The sequence below is a fragment of the Hemitrygon akajei genome, chromosome 1, assembly GCF_048418815.1.
Source record: "Hemitrygon akajei chromosome 1, sHemAka1.3, whole genome shotgun sequence".
Taxonomy (NCBI): Eukaryota; Metazoa; Chordata; class Chondrichthyes; order Myliobatiformes; family Dasyatidae; genus Hemitrygon; species Hemitrygon akajei.
The window spans coordinates 202370181-202395807 of record NC_133124.1 but is presented as its reverse complement, the minus strand read 5'-3'; the positions used below and the strand labels follow the sequence as shown (position 1 = coordinate 202395807).

Below are 25627 nucleotides of genomic sequence, written 5' to 3'. Positions count from 1 at the left end.
TTTGAAAGATAATTATTAATGCCTCCAAGATCTCTTCAGCCACCTCCTTCACAACTCTGGGGTATACATCATCAGGTCCAGGTGAATTATCTGCCTTCAGACCTTTCAGTTTTCCAAGAACCTTCTCTCTAGTTATGGTAACTTCTTACACTTCATGACCCCTGACACTTGGATTTCCACCATACTGCTAGTGTCTTCCACAGTGAAGACTGATGCAAAATACTTGATCAGTTCATCCCCCGTTTCATTTGCCACCATTACTACCTCTCCAGCACCGTTTTCCAGAGGTCCAAAATCTACTCTCAACTCTCTTTTACACTTTAAGTATCAGAAGAGACTTTTGGTATCCTCTTTAATATTATTGGCAAGCTTACTTTTGTATTACATCTTTACCTTCTTAATGACTTTTTAGTTGACTTTTTTTGGTTTTTAAAAGCCTCCCAATCCTCTAAATTCTAATTTGATCATATTTTGATCATTTTCCCCTCAGGGTTCTTTTACCTTAAGGTCTCTAATCAATACTGGTTCATTGCACAACACCCAATCCAAAATAATTGATCCTCTAGTGGGCTCAACCCCAAGCTGCTCTGAAAAGCCATCTCATATTCATTCTAGAAATTCCCCCTCCTGGATCCAGCAACATCCGGATTTTCCCAATCTACCTGCATATTGAAATCCCCCATGACAACTGTAACATTGCCCTTTTGGCATGCATTTTCAATTTCCAATTGTAATTTGTAGGCCACATTCTCACTACTGTTTGGGGGTCTGTATACGATTCCCATCCGGGTCTTTTTACTCTTGTAGTTCCTTAGCTCTATCCACAATGATTCGACACCTTCCAACCCTATGTCACCTCTTTCTAACGATTTGATTTAATTTTTTATCATCAGAACATTGTCACCTCTGTCTGCCTTCCTGCCTGCCCTTATGATATAACATGTGTCCTTGGACATTAAGCTCCCAACTATAATTTTCTTTCAGCTATGATTCAGTGATGCCTACAACATCATACTTGCCAATTTGCAACTGTGCTGCAATTTCATCTACCTTATTCCGTATATTGCGCCCATTCAAATACAACACCTTCTAAAGTAGACTTGACTAATGTAGATATAATATACCCTGAAACAGCCTTTTAACCATATTCACAATGACACACAACACCATGTATCAAGACTGAGACTAGACTCCAATGAACCATTTAACTGGATTGATTGTAGACATGCAGGGCACCATCAAACAGATATTATATGTAGTCAATATATTTGTGGTGATCCTACAAGAATAGTAGTAAAAATGTGATGTAACATCCAAAAGAACAGATAATCGATGTTCAGGGTACTATCTAACACAGCATAGAAATATCGAAAACCTACAGCACAATACAGGCCCTTCAGTCCACAAAGCTGTGCTGAACCTAACCTTACCTTACCTAGGGTTACCATTGCCCTCTATTTTTCTAAGCTCCATGTACCTATCCAGGAGTCTCTTAAAACACCCTATCATATCCACCTCCACCACTGTCGCTGGCAGCCCTTTTCACGCACTCACCACTCACTGCATAAAAAAATTACCCCTGACATCTCCTCTGTACTTACTTCCAAGCACCTGAAAATGGCGCCCTCTCATGCTAGCCATTCCAGCCCTGGGAAAAAGCCTTTGACCATCCACACAATCAATGCCTCCCATCATCTTATAAACATGATATATGCACACATTCTGTGGATTCGAGATTCTTTAGTGTTATTTCCAGTAAACATGTGTAAAGGAGAACAAAATAATTGTTCCACCAGATCCAATGCAGCACAAAAAACACAGTAAGATAAAGAACACAATAATAAAAAAACACAGTAAATATAAATAATATAGCTTATATACATTGATTGATTGTATGTCCATAAGTTGATGCTAGATAGAGGAGTGTCTGTACATAAGGTGACTCTGACAGGAGATGATAAAGTAGTGCTGTTGAGGATGTGGGGTAGGGTTAGTGGATGGAGGTGTTGATCAACATTACTGTTTGGGGCAGTAACTGCTCGAGTCTGGTGGTTCTGGCATGGATGCTATGAAGCCTCCTCCCTGATGGGAGAGGGACAGGGTGGTTGAGGTGAAATTGATGGCTTTCTTCTGACTCCTTTCTGTTTATATATGTCGTTGATGCCAGGTAGGTTGGTACCAGTGATCCTTTGTAAATCCTTCATGTCCACTGTGTGTAGTTTCCATACAACATGTTAGTATGCGCTATATTGGGCATTTGTCGAAGGTCATGAGTATTGAATTATTGAATCAAAATCAGAATCACGTTTAATATCATTGGCCATGAAATATGTTGTTTTGTGGCAGCAATACATTGCAATATATATATAATTTTAAAAACTATAAATCTATAAATTACATAAGAACTTACTGTATATATATATATATTAAATAGGTACTGCAAAGAGAAAGCAAAAATAGAAAAAAAAATAGTGAGGTAGTATACATGGGTTCATTGTCCATTTCGTAATCTGATGCTGGAGGGGAAGAATCTGTTCCTGAAATGTTGAGTGTGTGGCTTCAGGCTTCTGTACCTCCTCCTTCATGGTGGCAATGAGAAGAGGGATATCCTAGGATGTCCTTAGTGATGGACGGTGCCTTTTTGAGGCACCACCCCTTTTGAAGATGCCCTTGACACTGGGGAGCTAGTGCCCATGAAGGATCTGGCCGAGTTTGCAACTCTCTGCAGCTTCTTCTGATCCTGTGCAGTGGCCCCTCCATACCAGATGGTGATGCAACCAGTTAGGATACTCTCCACGGTACATTGGTAGAAATTTGAAATATGGCAGCTACTGTGCCTTCTTTGTAATGACATCAAGATGTAATTACAGGATAGATCTTTAGGGATGTTGACACCCAGGAACCTGAAACAGCCCATCCTTTCCACAGCTGATCCCTCAATGAGGGCTGGTGTGTGGGCCCGCCACTTCCTTTTTCCAGAAGTCCACAATCAATTCCTTACTGACTCACTCACAGATTGAAGTGCATAGTACAGCTCTCTTCGGCCTCCGTAGAAAGTTGAGATGTTGGTGAGCTTTTGAGATTGTGCAGGATGTGTTCTGAGACTATCAGAAGTGTGTGATGTGCACTCCCAGGAGTTTGAAACTGCTTGCAGTTTCCACTGCTGTGCTGCCGATGTAAAGTGGGGTGTGAGTGGTGCAAGCTCTCCTGAAGGTGATAACCATCTCCTTTGTCTTGTTGACATTGAGGAAGAGGTTATTTGGCTGACCACTGGGCCTTGAGCACTTCCATTTCCTCCCTGTAGGTGGTCTCATTGTTGGTAATGAGTCCCAGCCCTGTCGTGTCATCAGTTGACTTGATAATCATATTAACACCTCACAGCCTGAGGTGTTTGGCCGGGTAATCATGTATGAGCAGAGTGCATGGCAGTGGACTCAGCACACAGTGTACACACACCTGTGTAAAGATGATATGGAGGGAGGAGCGGTTGTGCATTCTGACTATCTGAAGTGTTGGTTGGGAAGTCCAACACCCAGCTTGCACAGTGGTGTGTTATGACCGAGGAGCAGGGGTTTCTTTACTAAAGTCTGAAGAACAATAGTATTGAATCCAAACTAAAATCCAGTAACAGTATTTTCACATAAGTGTCCTTGTTTTCTGGGCATGTCAGGCCAGGCGCAAGGCACCTGTCGTAGAGTGGTTCTGTCAGGAATCATATTGGTGAGTGTCCAATGTGGTAGGAATGCAGATTTTGATGTGTGCCATTACCAGCCATTCAAAACACTTCATGATGATTGACATCAGTGCCATCAGGTGGTAGTCATTGAGTTCAAAAGGTGCAAGGTTCTTTGGCATAGGGATGATGGTGGTTAATTGGAAGCCTGTGGGGACAGTAGCCTGGATAAGTGAAGTGTTGAAGATATCAGTGCACTGGTGTGCACACTCCCTGGGATGATAAGCAAACACACTGTACACCATCCAATAGGACTGATAGTAGGGTGCTTAGTTATCCTCTGGATTGAAGGCTGACAACCTAAGCATCAACTTTATAATCATATAACCATATAACAATTACAGCACGGAAACAAGCCATCTCGGCCCTTCTAGTCTGTGCCAAACACTTATTCTTACCTAGTCCCACTGGCCCGCACTCAGCCCATAACCCTCCATTCCTTTCCTGTCCATATACCTATCCAATTTTACTTTAAATGACAATACCAAACCTGCCTCTACCACTTCTACAGGAAGCTCGCTCCACACAGCTACCACTCTGAGTAAACAAATTCCCCCTCGTGTTACTCTTAAACTTTTGCCCCCAACTCTCAAATCATGTCCTCTTGTTTGAATCTCCCCTACTCTCAATGGAAAACGCCTATCCACATCAACTCTATCTATCCCCCTCATTATTTTAAATACCTCTATCAAGTTCCCCCTCAACCTTCTACGCTCCAAAGAATAAAGACATAACTTGTTCAACCTTTCCCTGTAATTTAGGTGCTGAAACCCAGGTAACATTCTAGTAAATCTTCTCTGTACTCTCTCTATTTTGTTGACATTTTTCCTGTAATTCAGTGACCAGAACTGTACACAATACTCCAAATTCGGCCTTACCAATGCCTTGTACAATTTTAACATTGCATCCCAACTCCTATACTCAATGCTCTGATTTATAAAGGCCAACATGCCAAAAGCTTTCTTCACCACCCTGTCCACATGAGATTCTACCTTCAGGGAACTATGCACCATTATTCCAGGATCACTCTGTTCTACTGCATTCTTCAATGCCCTACCATTTACGATGTATTTGGATTATTCCTACCAAAATGTAGCACCTCACACTTATCAGCATTAAACTCCATCTGCCATCGTTCAGCCCACTCTTGTAACTGGTCAAAATCTCTCTGCAAGCTTTGAAAACCTACTTCATTATCCACAACGCCACCTACCTTAGTATCATCTGCATACTTACTAATCCAATTTACCACCCCATCATCCAGATCATTAATGTATATGACAAACAACATTGGACCCAGTACAAATCCCTAAGGCACACCACTAGTCACCGGCCTCCAACCTGACGAACAGTTATCCACCACTACTCTCTTACATCTCCCATCCAACCACTGTTGAATCCATTTCACGACTTCAATATTAATACCTAACGATTGAACCTTCCTAACTAACCTTCCGTGCGGAACCTTGTCAATATTATGTATTGATAGTGGATATGTTGTGTAAAATGTTTGATAATAAACACAACTGCACTAACCAAAGGGTTAATAATAGACACATAACAGAACTAACCACAGGACTAACAGAATTCATGATCAATAGTAGATCCTCAGTGGATTATCTAACAGAACTGATGATATCTGCAGAATATATTATCTAGAAACAATAGTTGATGTACACAGCACACCTTTACAGTATTCAAAGGGTTTCATTTTACATGTATACTGTATACAACTTGAAATTCTTATTGATGGTAGATCCACAGTGAACAAATGATTGATAGTAGGTAGCGCAATTTCTGAAAGGATGGTGCACCAACTAAAGGAATTAATAGAAACATTCTAAAAGGACTGTGGAGACACACAGTGCATTATTTAGCAACCTTTTCAGTAGATGTGCAATGTACCATCGAACAGGACTGATGATAAACTCAGTGTACCATCTAATGTAATAGAAGATGGATGCCAAATGTATCATCTAAATGGATGTGATGGATGTGAAGTTTGCTATTTGACATCAAACTTCTTTCTTTGTCAAACTTTTTATTAGTTAAATAAAAAAAGTACACACACACACAAACACATATATATAAACAAGAGGAGAATTATCACAAATATCTATATCAATAACAGTTCAAATAAAGGGAAAAATAACATTATCAAGATCAAACAAAGTATTAATCTAATAATATAATTATTATTAATATATAATAAAGAGAATTAATAATATCATTAATATATAATAAAGAGAAGGGTAATCGATTCTCCTCTTATCCATAAAAAGAAAAAAATAAAGAAACTTTTATAATTGACATAAACAGAACATAAACACAAAAAGAAACCAAAAAAAGATAAAAGAACTGGGCAGCTCTAACTGAGAGTGAAAACCAAAAAAAAACAAGGAAAAAACTTCCTGATCAAATCCAAAACTTCAAAAAGGTAACTGGAAGGGCCATAAGTCAGAGCATATGAAAATACTGAATAAAAGGTCACCAAGTTTCCTCAAATTTAAAGGATGTATCAAATGTCTGACTTCTTATTTATTCTAAACTTAAACAGGATATAATGGAGGAAAGCCAATGAATAACAGTAGGTGGATTAGAATCCTTCCATTTAAGCAAAATGGCTCTCCTAGCCAATAAAGTTGTAAAAGCTATCATCCGTTGAGCAGAAACAGGAATATCTCCTGCTTCCGAAGGAATGATCCCAAATATTGCTGTAAGTAAATTTGGTTGTAGATCCAAATTCAGAAGCTTTGACAAAGTTTTGAAGACTTCTTTCCAAAAATTATCTAACTTGATGCAAGAGCAGAACATACGTGTTAAAGTAGCCACCTCAATATTACATCTATCACAAATAGGATTAATATTAGAAAAAAATATGGGCTAATTTGTCCTTTGACATTATGCGCCCGATGCACTAACTTGAACTGTATCAAGGAGTGACGAGCACAAATAGAAGAGGTATTTACCAAATGAAAGATTTTATCCCATTGATTATCTGAAAGTGACTTTCAAAACTCCAGTTTCAAGCAGCTTTAATTTTATCATTAGGTAACATATGCAAGTTCAATAACCATTTATAAATTATAGCTATCAGTCCTTTTTGAAATGGTTTGACCTGAAAAAGAGTATCAATAATATTGGGTAAATAAGCCAAAGGAAAATCTGACAGTATATTACGTAGAAAATTCCTAATTTGTAAATATCTAAAGAAGTGTACATTAGATAGGTGATATTTATCTGGTAACTGAGTGAAAGACATTAGACAATTACCTAAGAATAAATCTAAAAAAAATTACTATTCCTTTGGTTTTCCAAATTGAAAAGGTCTGATCAAAAATTGAAGGTTTAAAAAACTTAAGATGGATTTTACTAGAAAGAACAAAGTTATTAAAATCAAAGGATCTATGAAATTGAAACCAAATTCTTAATGTATGTTTAATAATAGGATTAAAATCTCATCGTAGAAAGCAAAAAAGGAAGAGGAGCTCCCAATAAGGAAGCCAAAGACTACCCCTTCACTGAGTTTTTCACCAAATCTACCCATAAGGGACAATCATGTATATCTGAAAAATGAATCCAAAAAGTGATATAACAAATGTTAATTGCCTAGTAGTAAAATCTAAAGTTTGGCAAAGCCATACCACCGTACTTTGTTAACTTCTGCAATAAAAGTTTGCTCAATCTAGGATTTTATTATTCCAAATAAAAGATAAAATTTTAGAGTCTATTCTATCAAAAACAGTTCAGGAACAAAAGAGAAGATTGCTTGGAATACATATAAAAACTTTGGTAATACTATCATTTTAATAGAACTAATACGGCCAACTAATGATAATGTCATAGGAGACAATTTAGGAATTACTTGCTGCGTATACCTGTACTCAATTAATGGAAGAAAGTTACATTTATACAGGTTGTTAAAATTTTTGATGATTTTAATACCGAGATAAGTAAAGTTATTTTTAGCAATACTAAAAGGAAATTGATCATATTGATCAAAATCATTGTTAATAGGAAATAACTCACTTTTATGCAAATTTAATTTATATCCAGAAAAACTACTAAATTCAGAAAATATAGATAACAAAGCAAGAATCAATTTCTTAGGATCTGAAATATAAACTAACAAGGCATCTGCATACAATGAAACCTTTTGCACTTAATCTCTTCTCCTAATACCCAAAACCTCCTGAAGAACAATAGCAAGAGGTTCTAAAGCTAAATTAAATAACAGCGGACTGAGAAGTCAACCCTGTCGGGTACCTCTATATAACCTAAAATAAGAAGATTTTTGATTATTAGTTATAACTGCCATCAAAGAGGCTTGATAAATCAGTTTAATCCAAGAAATAAAGCATGGACCAAAATTAAATCTTTCTAAAACCTGAAATAAATAGGGCCATTCTACCCTATATCAAAGGCTTTCTCTGCATCAAGAGAAACAACACATTCAATTTCTTTAGATGGAGAGGAATGAATGATATTCATTAGTCTCTAAATATTAAAATATGAATATCTATTCTTAATAAATCCAGTTGGATCCTTAGAAATAACCTTAGGTAAAAGGTTCTCAGGTCTGTTACCCAAAATCTTAGAAAGAATTTTGTAATTGACATTTAATAAAGAAATTGGTCTGTAAGAAGGACATTCAAATAAATCTTTTCCTTTTTTAGGAATTAATGAAATAAAATGAAATTTTAAAAAAGTTTTCGGGAGGGTCCTCGAAGATATAGACTCAGTGAAAATTTGGCATGGATGAGGTGTAAGAATATCCATAAACATCTTAAAAATTCTACCGTAAAACCATCGGGTCCCCAAGCTTTACCTGATATAAAAGAAGATATAACTCTTACTATTTCCTCTCGATTAATGGTTGCATCTAAAGTATTCATATGACATCAAACTTCAGTAAAATTTTCATTCAGTGTTTCCAGATCCCTTCAAGGTCCTCACATTTCATAGTTCATCAATGAACAGTTGATGCTTCAGATGCTGAGTTTTGAACTTACTTTCATTTAATAGTGACCTAAGCCTTTCTGACCACACTTTGATTATCTGACCTATTGTCTGCTTAAGTAGCACATTGACAAATCTTGTTCAATAATCTCCCCTGGGAAATGTTTTGTATGTTTAGTTAAGATGTGAGTATTATATTAATGCAGGTTGCATTTGTCATGTTCTCAGATATGTGAAGCTCATGGACATTTCTTGTTATTGCAGTGCTATTTGCTGTAAGCCAGCTCTAGGAGATGAGTGACAGTTCCTTTTATAACTGAAGTCTGCACCATGTGGCTCCTTGGTTGCTAAAAAGTGTATCACACATGTAAACTGTCCCCACTTTTCCTACATTACAAGAGTGAAAGCATTTACAAAGAACTTAAGTGCCTTAAAAGAATTTTAGTAATTTATGAGGCAGTGGACGGCACTGTGTAAGTATAATCCTTGCATTTTGCTTCAGTAAAGTGAATGGTTCTGGACCATAAGACCATAAAGTATTAATTACTTAAAGTAATATTTTAGCTTGGCAACTATATTATTGATAGCCTCATAATTTTAAGTGTGATTTTAAAGTAATTTCACTTCCTTTCCCACACTAGAATGCTTACAATAGACAGTCTTACAGAAGATTCTGTGGCAACTTATTACCATTGAAAACCATTGTGCAAACTTGTATGTACACTCAGGCTTTGGAAACTGACAATTTTTAAGAGCTTAAGCTTCTACTTGGTGTGTATTTAATATTTCAGTAATATTGTAAATATATTTCTCAATTAAGCATTCTTTGTTTAAATTAGCATTAAAGGTTGTATGTAAAACTACATGAATGGTGTATGTCATTACGCCACCGCCTCATAAGTGCACGCCTCACTGAAGTAAAATGAAACCAACAGACAGGATTTATTTCCAGCTCCAAGTTTTCCTTTCAATTACAGTAGTTTTATGTTTTGGAGTTACAAAACACAATGGTGGTGACAAAGAAGTTTTCAATGAACCCGAGACAACTACCTACCTGTTGAAGTGCAACGATATGTTCGAGTTATAGAAACATTGAAGTTAATAAAAAAAATACTTCTTTGGGAAGTGACAGACACGTGTGAGTTTAAAAAAAAGCAGAAGACAGACAAATTCACGAATTCATAAACAGTGAGTACCGGGTGATAATTATCATTGATATATAAAAAAACCAGAAATGACTAGCTACTTTAGAAAGATAGACATGTTTGATTGCACAAGACATAACTGGATATTGTATATGGAGCAAATTGAGCATTATTTTGAAGTAAATGAAATAGCAGATGCAAATTAAAATGGAATTGAATACTGGTTCCACTGTTAAACTCATTCCACAAAATGAGTTTGAACAGCATTTTAAAGATACTGAACTGGAGCCTACGGATATCCAACTAAGAACTTATACTGGTGGGAATTACCTTTGTAAAAGTGAAATATAACAACCTACAAGCCACATTGGGCTTGCATGTGGTAAAAACAGGAGGGCCAGCATTGTGGGGTTGTGATTGGCTGCGGCAACTACAACTTGATTGGAGATCCATCCACCATTTGTATGCTACATACCCTGCAATAGTGTCAACTAAAAACAAGTTAAGAAAGGCACTGGATGATGCAACAGCAGTGTTCAAGGATGCCATTGGAAAACTCAGACACATCAAGAGTAAAATTGTTAGCATCTGTGGTGCATTTAAGGTCACTATCAACCCAGTATTGAAAGTAAATCAATACCCTCTGCCCGGGGTAGAGGATATCTTTGCAAACTTCTCTGGAGAAAAACACTTCAGCAAGCGGACTTAGCTGAGGCCCACCTACAGATGAAACGAGAAGAAGAGTCTGAAGTGTTTCTCACCATAAATGCTCACAAAGGGCTTTATCACTATAATAGGCTGACTTTTGGAGTGGCATCTGCGCCTGCACTCTGGCAGAAAGCTATGGACCAAGTGCTGCAAGGCTGTTTAGGCACTCAATGTTACCTGGATGACATCATTTTTAGCAGTAAGGATGACAAGGAACATCTCCAAAATCTCAAAACTGTTTGAAAAAGATTAGAAGATGATGGGCTGAGAGCATAACACAAGAAGTGTGAATTCTTTAAGCCAAGCATCACTTACTGTGGTGACACCATTGACACACAAGATTTATAAAAATTTGCTGAGAAAATTCAAGCAGTGTTGGGTGCCCCAAGACTAAAGCACATATTGCAGTTGCAAACCTTTTTAGGATTTGTCAATTATTATAGCAGGTTCCCATCAAACCTGCCTACTGTGCTCCACCTCTTGAACTTAATACTACAGATCAGGAAGAAATGGCGATGGACAAAACATTTTAAGGTGCCTTTCCAGAAGACAAAGGGAATGCTGATATCAGGCACACTGTACTTACACATTATGATCCACACTGTCCAGTGAAGCTTGCCTGTGATGCATCACCTTATGGTACGGGTGCAATCATGTCACATGTTATGAGTGATGGAAATGAACACCCTATAGCCTTTACATCACATCCCCTTACCACTGCAGAGAAAAATTATGCACAGATTGACAGAGAGGCCTTGAATCTGGTTTGGGATGTAAAACGTTTCAAGTTCAAGCTCAAGCTTAATTGCCATTTAACCAAACATGAATATCCATAAATACAGCAAAATGAAGCAGTGTTATTCTGGGGCCAAGACACAAAACACAGAACCAAAAGTCATACACAGCACAAGGCACATATAGCACATATAAGATCACAAGCACAGATAAGATATCAGTCACACAAGGAAGAATATAGTCCAAGAGCCTGAGTCCATGAATGCTGCAGCAGTCTGTTGTTGAACACAATTATGGCTTATTTTCTGCCAAGCAAGCATTGGGGAACAGCACTGACTTCGGGTTTGACGCCATGCCACACTGCCCTCTGGCACTCCGGTGGAGCACACTGACAACACCTCTCTCCTGGTCAACTGTAAAGAGACGATACCACAGCTTGGGGCCTTGTCCTTGCTATGACTGAGGCCACACAGCTCCCCTGTCGTCTGCTCCTACCACCTACCCCACCATCCACCAATAAATCAGTGAATTGGACTTGCAGCATTCCACATTAACAATGTCCAACAGGGTCCTGTGATCACAAGAATAATGACTAAAGTGATCACTTGCTGTTGGACTGCACACTGCCTCCACACACCAGCTCCTCCAATGCTTCTCTGATGCAGGCAGCAGCACAATCCATACCAAATCTATCTCCTTCAAGTTCTCTGCCAATCAGTACACGCTGATGGGGTAGACCTGCAGTACTTTAAGTTCTTAATGTCCAGCAGGGTCTTGCAATTGTAAAAAAATACAATTAGCACCTTTGATTGGCCCTATAGAATCCGCTGAGCTGAAGCTTGTCACCATCGTACTGGAAACTAGTACTTGTATGGGAGAGAATTACCCTCATTACTGATCATCAATCACTGGTGTCCATTTTCAATCAACAGAAGGGTGTTCTACTAACAACAGCTGCACAAGTGCAGAGATAGATTCTGTTTCTTAAAGAACACAGTTACAAGATCAAACTCAAGAGGACAACTAATCATGGAAATGCTGATGGATCGTCCCAGTTACCTTGAAAAAGGAAATACCTGAAAAATTTATAAAAGAGGACATTCCTCTTGATGTATTCTCCCTAATTCAAATCAAAAGACTCCCTATTACAGCAAAGATGATCCAAAGGGATGCCAGAAAATACCCCACACCGTCTCAGGTCTACATGGCCACCCAAAGTAGCTGGAACATGCAAAAGAAATCACAGTTCCCCATTTTTACCAGCACCAGGATGAACTTGCACATGACGGAGGTTGCCTTATGTTGGGATTGGGAGTTCTTATACCATTCAAGCTGAGAGCTAAAGTGCCAGAGGAGTTACATACCAGTTGTATCGGGCATGTTCAAAATGATAATGTTGTCTCAAAGCTTTGTCTGGTGGCCTGGGATAGACTAGCAAATTGAGCAGTTTATCATGCACTGTTATGGATGCCAACATGTCCAGAAGAAATGTGTCCAGAACAGTTAGACTACTTCCTTCAGTCCAGAGTCAACTCCTACAACCATCATGGAGAAATTGAGATTTTTTCACTACAAGTCTCCTCTACCATGCATAGTGACACCACCACACCACCCCCCCCACCCCCACCACCAGTCAGGAAAGACATTATCCCACAAGAGTAAGAAAGCCTCCATAGCAATTAAATCTTTAGACCTGATTGGGACAATCGCAAATTCACTATGCTGTGGATGTCTACATACTAGTTGCATTATATAATAGTGTGTGTGTGTGTGTGTGTGTGTGTGTGTGTGTGTGTGTGTGTGTGTGTGTGTGTGTGTGTGTGTGTGTGTGTGTGTGTGTGTGTGTTTGTGTGTGTGTGTGTGTGTGTGTGTGTGTGTAGTTGAGATGCATACTACATTGAGTTGTGGTTATAGCTAGGCAGAAAGGAGTGTTGTGTATTTAATACTTCACTGATATTTGAGTAATATTGTAAATATATTGTTTGATTAAGCATTCTTAGTTTAAATAATTTATTACAGGTTGTATATCAAAGTACGTGAATGGCATACGTAATTCTGCCACCAGCTCATACATGTATACCTTTCTGAAGCAAAACAAAATTAATGTGTTACTCCCAGCTCTGTGTTTTCCGTTCAATTAGTTTTATTTTTCAGGGTTACAAAACATTACACTACTGATGTTAGAATACCCAACTGTCTTTTAAAGCACAACATTCTAACGGCCTTGAATTGGGCATTCATGAACCTTTAAAACAGAGCAATTCTGATACTTTACAACCGTCTGCATAAAACAAAACTCTCCTCATCTCAGTTCCAAATGACCTATCTCTTATTCTGAGATCATGTTCTTAGTTCTAGACTTCCCACTAGAGCAACCAGCCTCTCTGAATCCACTGCCTCAATTTCCCTTAGAATTCTGGATCGCCTCTCATTCTTCTATGCTGAGTAAAAGGGGTTACAGAAATTCAAATCTTTCTCTTGTTGAGACTGCACAGTTTTTGTGAGGCTCTGTTTGAAGCACCGTGTAAAATTTTGATCTCCACATCTACAAAAGAAAATACTTAGCTTGGAGTTAAAAAGAAGCAGAATCCTTTGATTGGTTCCTGTGATATACAACCATAATCCTCTACAACCTTTGAGGCAATTAAATCGTAGTTGCTCCAGCAAACTAGGAATTGTGATAGCTGAATTGCAAACAGCAGGCTACAGCATAAGGTGCAGTAATGATCAGATTTATTTTAAGAACTGTTGGCCAGATTGCTAGAAATACCCTACTGCACTTCTTCCACAGATATTGTGGGATCATTGATATTTCACCTAAAGTATTAAATACAGTATATAACACCCTCAGTAGTGAAGTCTCTGTAAGGGGACTTAAAATGGAAATCTTTCAATTCAGAGAGGAGCGTACTTCCCACTAGGCCAAATCTACCTTAGGAAAATCAGTTTATTATTAGAGATGCTTACCTTTCAATTCTCTCCTCATAACTTTGCTTCTGCTTGTTTAGCTCCACTCTTAATTCGATAAGCTGGCTCCGAATCTGTTCCATGCTCATTTGCCCCACATCAGGCTCCACCTTTTCAGCTTCCCTTTCCACCTTTGGTTGGTCTTTTTGGGTCTTTGTTGAAAGGCTTTTGCTTTCCTTGAAGAGAGAATTCTCATAACCCTCCAGTTCCACGCTAATGGATTCACTTTGTTCAGCAGACCATCCAGAACTCATAGAGTCTTTTTTCTGAGAATCACCAGAATCTGTTTTGTTATCATAAGTGGAGACCTGTTCATAGGCAGTAGGAGTCTTCATAAGGTCCTGGGAAAAACTCCTTTTGTGTCTGTCAGTTGTGTTTTCTTGAAAGGACTTGCGTTTGTCTGAGAAGTCAGCACTATTAATACTGTGGGACATCTCTCCGGCTGAATTCAACATGCAGCTGCTGGCTGGAAGTGTCTGAGTCCTTTTCCTGGGGCATTCATTCCAGCTTTCAAATTCACTCTCTAATGTGCTTTCCCCAATCCCGTCAATTTGGTTGGGCTGAAAACAAATAAATTACTGTAAGTACTCTTAATATTTCACTGGAAAATATGCATTTTTATTGTCTGTTTCATCTCCATTTTAGGCTATCCCAAAATAATTTAATCCCATAACTTGCATTTCAGTCTCTGTCATGATGCAGCAAATGGTGTACATAGAAAGGTCCTTCAAAACAGCACTTAGTTTAATTTTGTGCTGTTGTTGATGGGTAATCGAGGCCCATATTCCAGCGATAATTCCCCTGTTCTTCTCTAACAAAACTGTAGGGAACGTTATGTCTGCCAAGGAGGGCAGATGTGGCTTTGTATAAGCATCTTGGGTGAAAGATGTATAACATCTCAGTTTTGTCACTAGAATCAGTGGCCTGGATTGCATTCTATAGCTCTTGGAGTAGGACTCAAATCTGTGATTTCTGAATTGAAGATGAGAGTGTTCCCACAGAGCCATAGCCAAAATCCTTAAAGTGAAATCAATTTATCACCTTGATAGGCTCCACAAGATGCAATGACTGAATTCACAAATACAGTGGATTCCAGTTAACAGGACCATCAGTTAATTGGGGCAGCTACTTACTTGCGAGAACTCTTAAAGAACAAATAACTAATCCAGAAAATAGCCAGATTCTCTTCATTTATTTGGCACATTATGCTATTTAATTGGGACAGAAGACTGTAGCCAAACAGTTTCTAATTAGCATCAGACATATGAACTTGTTTGGCCGTAGGACACTACACCATGCTTAGAGAATGCAATTTTTAAATAGTGTCATTTTTGTACACTTGTGATCAAAAAGCAGTGATTTTTGTCACTGATAGTTGGTGAGAAATAAGTAGAAAGATGATTCAGAACTGTTTTGCTCACTGCAGTTTCAAGCATTCAGGGTTTAAGATGCCAGAAACATTCAGGACTGAAAATGAAATTATTTCATACTTCAACAAGTTAGGAACTATAGAGAATTTGAAGGTATCAACATTCATTTTGAATGTTACAATGAAAATGAAGATTTGGAGGATGCAATCATCAAAAACATTGTCCGACGGCAATCTATCATCTACATTAGGTGTCTACACTGATTTTGTTCATTTACAGTCAATGGCACCATAGACTGGATTAATTCTTTGTCTATAACTATTTGGAACTAGCAAACAGTTTTATAGTACTTTAGTAGTATAGGCAGTGTTTTAATTTGTTATGTATTTTATTTAAGCACATAATTTAATACTAATTGGGGCAGGTGTTAAATTAGGCCAAAATGTATTAGTCCTAGTTTGCCACAATTAACCAGAAATGACTACATTATTTGGAAGTAATGGCATTACTGATGTGTAAGTGGAAATGTTACAGCCGGTCATTAAGTTGGTCTAAACCAGTCTACATTTTGATATTTTTTTCTTTGTCAGTGTTCTAGACTGTTCAATTCCACACTCACATTTAATGCTGAGTATAGTTAAGTTTGTTTCCCTACCTAGGGGTAATAAGTTATGTTGCTTGGAGTCTACAAAAGGAAACACCAACAAATCTTTGTACTGCTAATTGAAGTTGGGGAGAAATTGATAACCACACCACATTCTTCCAGCAAGCGTTCAGAAAGAGAATGTTGATGTGGTAACCAATCCATTCTATTCTCAGTCAGCATTCCCTATTAACCCCTCTAGAAATGGATATTGTATGTAATGTCCATTTTCTTTGCCCAAATACAGAGGGCCATGACTTTAGTAACTTAAGCATTAGGCTTTGGAATTCTCTTTGAAATTCTCAGCCTTACCACGTCTCTGCAAAATTCTTCCTAAACATATGTCTTTTAATCAAGTTTTTGGAAAATGCCAAATCTTGGTTGAGTTTCTTCCCATAGAGCACATTGGAGCATTTTAATGTCATAGAATAATAGAGCATGGAATCAAGCCCTTTGGCCCAAATCATCCATGCTGACCATGGTGCCCACCAATCTGGTCCCATGTGTCTTAAGTTTGACCCATATCACTCTAAACCCATCCTATCCATCTATGTATCCAAATATATTTGGAATGCGGTTATTGTACCTGCCTCAACTATTTTCTGTGGGAGCTCGTTCCATACACACACCACTATCTGAGTGATGAAGTTACCCCTTAAATCCCTATTGCTAGATTAAAATTGCTAACTATATGCTAGTTGTCAAAGAGTTGGTTATCGATGGAGATTATTCTTAGACAGCTGTACCCTGTAAGCACCGGTCTGCATGTCTGATGCACCCCAGCCAACCATGCTCCGTTGAGTGGAAGCTTTCTTGCTGTCTGACTTCAAAGGGGAAGGTGGTTTATCCTTGTGTTTTGGGAACAATTCATCATGGTTGCTGATCATCACAGTCATCAGTTTCTGAATTTGTGGTGCTCCTATATCAAAAAAAAGATTGAGTCATTTCTCTGCCAAACATACTTATAACATTTATACTTTACATTGGGAAAAACTATGAATCAAAGTAACAATATGCTCATCAGAAACCAAATAAAAACTGTGTCTTAGTTGAGATGGATTAATTTAATATCCCAGTGGCCTGCACATGATGACAAGAAGCATAAGATTGTGGATAATAAGGAACATTTTGGAAACGTAACTTAATTGCTTACATTTTGAGCTCTCTATTCTATTACTACATGGACCCTAGGTAATTTCTCCTCTGTAGCTCCTCTAAGTAATGATAGTTATTTAGTAGTGGGTTCAGTGGGGCCAAACACTTGAATAAAACTATTTTTATGTGCCCTGTCTAAGAATAGACAGATTCTCTTTATAAATGAACATTTCCAGCTATTGAAACCTTGTAATTCATATATATTTCAAACATTAAAAAATAGATTTCATCAAAGTGGCAACTTCTTCTTTCAATCGGCTCATTTATTACACATTGCATGTCAACTTATAATTAATTGACTCATTGCTAATGGCAGCGTCAACCCTGAAAATCAGATATTCTTTTCCAAATTCCCCAATTGTTGCAAGGGATTTTTCTTGTGAAAATGATATCTCTTCATCACAGATTTGAGAGGTCTTGAGTAAAATCCAGAGGGAGTGCACAATGAGGCCTGAGTGTGCCAGAAGTGGGCTATTTTGTCCCTTGAATCCTTTCTGCCACTCATTTAGTTCACAATGAGTCTTATCTCAGCTTCACCTTTTTTTTAAGAACCATTAATACCTTTGTCAAACAATATCTACCCATACACAAGAAAATCTGCAGATGCTGGAAATCCAAAGCACCACACACAAAATGTTGGAGGAACTCAGCAGGCCAGGCAGCATCCATGGAAAAGAGTAAACAGTCGACATTTTGGACCAAGACCTTTCATCAGGACTGGAAAGGAAGGGAAGAAGTCAAACAAGGAAGGTAAGGGGAGGGAAGGAAGAAGTTTAAAGTGGAAGATGATAGGTGAAACCGGGGGAAGGGAAAGGGATGAAGTAAAGAGCTGGGAAGTTGATTGGTGAAAGAGACAAAGAACTGGAGAAGGGGGATTCTGATAGCAGAGGACAGAAGACCATGGAAGAAAGGGGAGGAGCACCAGAGGGTGGTGATGGGCAGGTAAGGAGATAAGGTGAGAGAGGGAAACAGGAATGGGGACTGGTGTAGGAAATGAGGGGTTAATTACCAGAATAAGTTTTTTTCTGGCTACTGTTAAATGGCTGGCCCAAATTTAGTCTCTCTTTGTTTAGAAAGCCTTAACAGAAAAGTAGTGTAATGCCCGGGTTCACATCTGTACTGTTTTGCTGTAGGTGTTTCATTTGGCAGCTCTGTGGGAGTGATTTGTTCTGCTTTCAGCCTGTTTGGGTTATTGTTGAAGATAAGGGATAATGCGGTACACGTGCTGTCCAATTAGTGGGAGGCTTTTCTTGGTGAAGGACAATAAGGTTGGGCTTGGGCTTGGGCTCAGCAGAGATAAAGAGAAAAGACTCTGGGGAGAACCGGTTGTAGGATACGACCCGGTAGGAGACCCGTTTGTTTGAGATGGATGCAAGCGAAGTGCAGAAGGTGGTGTGTGCTTTCACACTGACTGAGGGCCCAGTGCGTGAGTGACAGAGAAGTTCAACATGAGCTCCAACTTGTGCCCATTTGATTTTAATTAAAATGGACCCTGTTCTTTTTGTTTTTCTTTATTAACTGTTCAGTTAAGATTCACAAGTATAATTCCTTCAATCGTATGTTATTTTGTGACACTAATTTGTAACAGGGGAGCAAATTACACAGCATCCACACAAACCGGGGTTTGGGGTGAGACAAGGTGTCTCAATCTCACGGGTTTGGCGGGACTTGAGAGTGTCTTCCCTAGACTTATGCAGCCAAGGAAACCAGGGTGTTTCATTATCTTAAGGTATCTCAATAAAGTTATTTTAAATTTTTTGGCTCAATGGAAAAATTCTGATCTGTTTCTGTCTTCAAAATTCAATCCTCCTTAGTTCTGCCATTATCCTGGTGAAACACGCTGAAATAAGTTAATGATGGGGTTGGGCAACTTGGAAACTTTAAGGAGTCTGTAACTGGAAGAGTTGGATCTTATGCACCATTCAAAATGAAGGTAATGGCTGCAAAGTAAAACTTGAGTCACTATTTTTTTTTTGCAGGCTTCATTATACATATTTGCATATTATTTTATTTCAAGATACAATGCAGAACAGGCCCTTCTATCCACGCCACCCAGTAACACGTTGATTTAACCCTAGCCTAATTATGGGACAATTTACAACAGCCAATTAACCTACTAACCATTTGGCTTTGGATCTGGTTAAACTCCAGGACTTTAGACCAAGTGACCATTCTTCATATGTGCTGACAAACAGGTTAACTCCCAGTGGAATATTCCGCTGAAGCAGATTCACTTCTACCATCCACCCATATCCACACCTTATTCAGATCACAAAACAAGAGTGGGTAATCCCAATTAAGAATTGCATGTCTGAGAAAATCTCATGCTTACTTTTCAATTCTTCCATGGTCCATATCTCTTTATGCCTATCCACCTCTGCAATCCTCTCAGATCTCAGAGAACTGTCCCTAGTTTTAATCACTGCTTTATTAGCATCAGATTCCTTCCCTTAACTTTCCTGCCTCTCTCTCCTCCTTTAAGCAGTTCCTTAAATGGACAAGCTTTTAGTCCTCAATTCTACTACTTTCTTGGGCCAGTGTTTACTTTCTGTTTCATAACACTTGCCTGAGGACCCTAACTTGTTCTGTCTTGCTAAAAGTGTTTTCTATTGTTAAGCACGCTTTCTAAATTCAAATTGTTGATATTATCGTATCAGGACTTTTTTTCCAGATCCTCGGGTTAGAAACCTTTCTCATGTTTACGCTGACTGAGAAAAGTTTGCCGACGCTGGAAATCCAGAGCAACACACACAAGATGCTGGAGGAGATCAGCAGGTCAGGCAGGATCTATGGAAATGAATAGATAGTTGATATTTTGCGCCAAGACCCTTCTTCAGGTGTTGAACATGTGTTACAAAAGTGGCACTTTGTTATACTCCACTTTCAACATTTGATTCTTTATAAAATTGTTCGAGCAAAATTTTGGAAGAGGATGACAAACTGCAAAAAGATTACAATATCCAGTTCTTGAAACATGAGATGAGAAATTATTGTTTCCTAGCCTTCTACCAATAACATCAATCAGCTGATGGGATGCATTGTCTGGTTTAAAGCCATTGTAACTTCACTCCTTGCCATTGTAAAATGCTTGATCCACTTCCACCAATTTTCATTAAACTGTTGATATGATCAGATTTGGAGCAGGTCAGGGTCATTTCCTGTTTATCTTCTGTGCCATACATCCATGTGACCTTGTCCCTTACTGTCCATCTGCACTACTTTTTCTCTGTACTGTAACACTTCATTCTGCAGTCTGTTATTATTCAACTTTGTATTTCCTCAATGCACTGTTGTCATTTATTCATCTGGATGGATTGTAGACAAGACAAGTCTATTATTGTCAGATGTTACAAGATACAATTTACCAATATTGCTCACACAAGAGCAGTTTTGAATTATTATTAACTGTCTCAAACTGTAGAATTGATTTTGCTTAAGACTTAACTTGCCTCTCATGATGGCCACCGGATCCTCAGTCCTGGGCCTGAAGAGATTCACTCCAATAACAGTGGCCAAATTGTCCACACTCATTTTGTTAATAGCGGATTGCAACTGGACTTCATGGAGAAACCTGAACAGGAAAGAGATCAGAGTTTGTCACGTTATTATAGATTTAGGTCAAGTTATCAAAGTTATTTTGTAGAGAAGAAAAACTCTAACATCCAGTAAGGACTGTTCCAGATCATTGAATGATACAGCAACACAAGACCTATCTAGCCTGAGCCAGTTCTTTCAAAAACATACTGTTAGATATTTTTCTATTTCTCTTTTGAAGGCAACTTTAAAATCAGTTATGAGCTTTGTACAATATAATGCCTTCCAAATCTTAAACACTCATTGCATGAATCCTCTCGTTCCTCCAGTCCTTCTGTTAATTATTTAAATGTATTCTCTGTATTCTGACCACTGACATCTCCATTACATATGTAGCACATCCATACAGATATGTGGAAGGGCAACTTAATCTTTGATTGGTTGAAATGACTATGCCAGGTTGATTATACACCAAGGCTGATGCTCACAACTACCTTTAGCTCTAACAACCAAAGACAGATTATTCCCGCATAATAATAAACCAATCGGAATCAAAATAAAAGTCGCTCCCATTTTGAACTGAAACCTTCATTGAACATACAATGGATGAACAGGAAATATCAGAAATACTCAGTAGGCCAGGCAATATTTGTGCCTTGGCTTTTTGTAAGAACTCCGTGAAATGGTGCAACATTGAGTTCTAATGAAAGGTCATTGACCGAAATGTGAACTCTGTCACTCCCTCTGGATAGTATTTTCAGCATTTTTCATATTTATTTCTGATATTCACCTACTTTTGAATAATAGCTCTCTTCTAACCCTCTATTAACTCCACACAACTTTTCCAATCTATCTCCAGTTCCATAGCCCTCAGAAACTACATTTCACATCCAATCTCATGGTTCTTTATTACACAAATGCATCCAGTGTTCACATTTTAATATTCCTGCAACAAAGTTTGCAAATGTCCAAAGGGATGGATTGTATTTTTTTCTGATAGACCTGCGTACCTGCAGATGTAACCAAGTAGGTTGTAGTTTTCCTGAGGCAACAATGATATCAGTTTCATCAGTTCCTGTTGCCCCTGTCAAGAAAAGGTGACAAGTCTTAGTATTAATCATAATCAGAATCGGGTTTAATACCACCAGCAAATATTGTGAAATTTGTTAACTTTGCGGCAGCAGTACAATGCAATACATGATGATGTAAAAAAACGGAATTACAGTAAATATATATATATATAAAATTGTTAAATTAAATCAGTACAAAAACAGAAATAGACAAAGTAGTGAGGTTGTGTTCATTGGTTCAATGTCTATTCAGAAATCAGATGCCAGAGGTGAAAAAGCTATTCCTGGATTGTTGAGTATAGCTGATACAGGAGTCGCTTTTATTAATGGCACCCAGAAATGAACAAAAATCATCTAGGATGTCAAAAAGTACATCTTGCCTCATTTGGATTAAACTCAATTGCACAACCACTTGAATGCTTTATCCCTTCACCAAATATTGAACCTAATGCACCTCTGAGAAATTAATCACTGACATAATTGTGTAAAAACCAAAAATTATAATGGAGATTGCCAAAGAAACAAAATGATCAGGTTGTCCATGATAATATGGATATCAACCAGACTAAAGGTGCTCAGTTTTGCTGGACAATTGTCTATTGTCGGTTTGAGTTGTTCTCCAATCTTGGGAATTGCAAATGTTTCATCACGATGTAAGGAGGCATTATCAGTGTACTATTGATGCAATGAGACTGACACAATGACAATGTCTTCTCGCATGTGATGAATGTTTGCAAGTAAATTGCCAAGATTGGAGGACAACTCAACCCAACCATTAACCACCCAAGCTACACATCTTCCGGATTATTGTATATTGTCACCAAGGTCACTGTTTGGAAACCTACTTATATTCAGTTTGGTGTGATGTTGCTCTAAAGAAGTATGTTAAGTAAAGCAAGTAAAATTCCATTAATCTAACACAATCTAGTCTTTGGTGCTAGATGAGCAGGCTTTCTGGACTTTTGGATGTTATTAAATAGTTCAATCACTTTTATTTCACTTTTTAAGAAAAACATGTTAGACAATTGAATAATACATTTTTCAGTGAACTGGATGAGATTTAAAGAAGTGTTAGAAAAAGAATTTCAGTATTGGTATTATGAGAGGAAGCAAGGGAATCAGGACCCCAAAACGGAGAAAAGGATCATGGGGCCTGACACTGAACCATTGGAATTTCCTAACAGTCAGATAGAAGATTGTTAGTGTTTAACGTGCCTGGCTGTGCAGTGTACACTGCAATTAGGGTGGTAGTTCTCACATCTTTGAGACAAGGTATACTGGGTCTCATGACTCGAATGCGGAAAGATCTTGGACAGAAGAGTAAAGGTAGGCAGCACTCTTAAAGCTGCTATCTTCTGAATTTTTAAATTGAAACTTCATCTGTTCTCAAGTGGATTGAAAACATTTCAAGTTCTCCCTGTTGAGGAACTGGAGGGACACTGATATCCTTGCCGGAAGGGCTACTGATAGTTCTCAAGAAGGTTTAAACTAATTTCACAGAGAGTTGGGAATATTGTAGATGAGCAGTGGATGGGGGGAAAAAATATAGAGAATAAAGTAAGTCCAGTGGGCAAAGCAGACTGTGGAAAGTAGGGAGTATGAGAGGACTGACAAGCCTAAATGCATTCACTTTAATGCATGGAATCTCACAGGTAAATTAGAATAGCTTAGAGTATAGATACACACTTGGAATTATGATATTATTGCAATGACAGAAACCTAGTAAAGAGAACTGCAGGACTCTCAGCTTTATGTTCTGGGGTTGTTCAGAAGCAATAGAGGGGAATGTAAAAGAGGGAAAGTCATAGTGACAGCACTAGAGAGAGGATATTTGGAGGGGTCATTTCATGAGACCTTTACAGGTAGAACTTAGGAATTTGAGCAGGCTGATAGTTCTGCTGGCGTGATGCTCCAGGCCTCCAAATAGTAAGTAAGAATCAGAGGTACAAATATGTAAACAATTCGGAGAAAGGTATAAAAGGAAAATGGTTATAGGACTGGGTGATTTTAAATCTCAGAGTTTTGGCTGGGATTGCCTAAGAGCAAGGAGCTTAGACAGGGTGGAATTTATTAAGAGCATCTAAGAAAGTTTTCTTGAGACAGAGTATAAGAAAGCCCTACTGGAGGCAGGGTGGTGCTTGTCTTCAAGAAATGAAACAGGACAGATGGTGGAAGTGTTGGTAGGGGAACACTCTGGGAACAGTGACAAAAATTTTGTGAATTTCATGGTAGTTATGGAAGAGAATAACTAAACCCCCCATCTTAAATTGGCTTAGATAGATAGATAGATAGATAGATACTTTATTCATCCCCATGGGAAAATTCATCTTTTTTCCAATGTCCCATACACTTGTTGTAGCAAAACTAATTACATACAATACTTAACTCAGTAAAAAAAAATATGATATGCATCTAAATCACCATCTCAAAAAGCATTAATAATAGCTTTAAAAAGTTCTTAAGTCCTGGCGGTAGAATTGTAAAGCCTAATGGCATTGGGGAGTATTGACCTCTTCATCCTGTCTGAGGAGCATTGCATCGATAGTAACCTGTCGCTGAAACTGCTTCTCTGTCTCTGGATGGTGCTATGTAGAGGATGTTCAGAGTTATCCATAACTTATGAGGACAAATGGGATTAGTGTAGATGGGGAAAAGGGTAGGCCTGGGTTAGATGGACTGAAGGACATATTTCTGTTCTGCAGAACTCTATAGCTACAGGCAATTTATCCCTGGGCCTTGACCAATATTAATCCCTCACTCAATATTGCTGAAGAGCCAATTATCAGTGGTTTTCACACTGCTGTCATTGGGAGCTTGTGCAATTTGGCTCTCACATTTCTTATACATAATGATAAATGTCAGTGAACCTCAGTGAATTGTCAGTGAATCTCAGATCCCAAAACAAAAACAACAAAAACTGGAGCAGAACAAAAGATTGCTGTATTTCATTGTCTGAAAACCTCTTTGGCATGTTGTGAAAATGTCCAACGGAATTTGAAGAATGTGAAAGAATCCACTTAACTAAAAAGTTTGGCTACCAAATAAAAGAAATGGGATCTTACTGCCAATCTGTGCAATGGTTTAATCTAATATCAGAGAATATATATAGTACACAACCTGAAATTCTTCCTCTTTGCAGACATACACAAAACAGAAAAAAAACAACAAATTAATGACAGGTGTATTCCATTTGGTCAATAATCATGAATGCCACCTTCAATTTAAAGAGGGCTTTGGAGTTTGGAAGAAATAAAGAATCCATAGAAAGTGGAGAATCACTAAAAGGATACCTGGAGTGAGGGTTTACTTTAGTTAATGATAAAAATCTCAAAACGTCAACGGTACTCTTTTCCATAGATGTGCCTGGCCTGCGGATCTCCTATAAGCATTTTGTGTGTGTTGCTCAGATTTTCAGCATCTGCAGATTTTCTTTTGTTAGTGATTGGAAAACTCCTGTGGTGTGAGTCATGAAGGTCAAAAGAGGCACAGCAGAAGAATTAGCAGTAGAATAGAAAAATGATTTTTTTTTTCCGATTCAGACCAGATTGATCCCAAGAATTTTAGTGTTGCCTTTGGACGAAGGTTATGTTGGCGAACAGAGAATTACA

General features: G+C 38.2%; 1 protein-coding gene across 2 annotated transcripts in view; it reads right to left on the bottom strand.

The window, feature by feature from the left end:
• The window catches only part of LOC140734659 (rho GTPase-activating protein 25-like), a 101358-nt gene that overhangs the window by 4525 nt on the left and 71206 nt on the right, over positions 1 to 25627 (bottom strand). For both annotated transcript variants that reach the window (XM_073058918.1, XM_073058925.1), the window contains exons 7-10: positions 21960 to 22033; positions 20865 to 20986; positions 17007 to 17179; positions 14248 to 14807 (exon numbers count right to left, since the gene is read on the bottom strand). In XM_073058918.1, coding sequence (XP_072915019.1) covers positions 14248 to 14807; positions 17007 to 17179; positions 20865 to 20986; positions 21960 to 22033 — 929 coding nt within the window. The remainder of the gene's footprint in view (positions 1 to 14247; positions 14808 to 17006; positions 17180 to 20864; positions 20987 to 21959; positions 22034 to 25627) is intronic.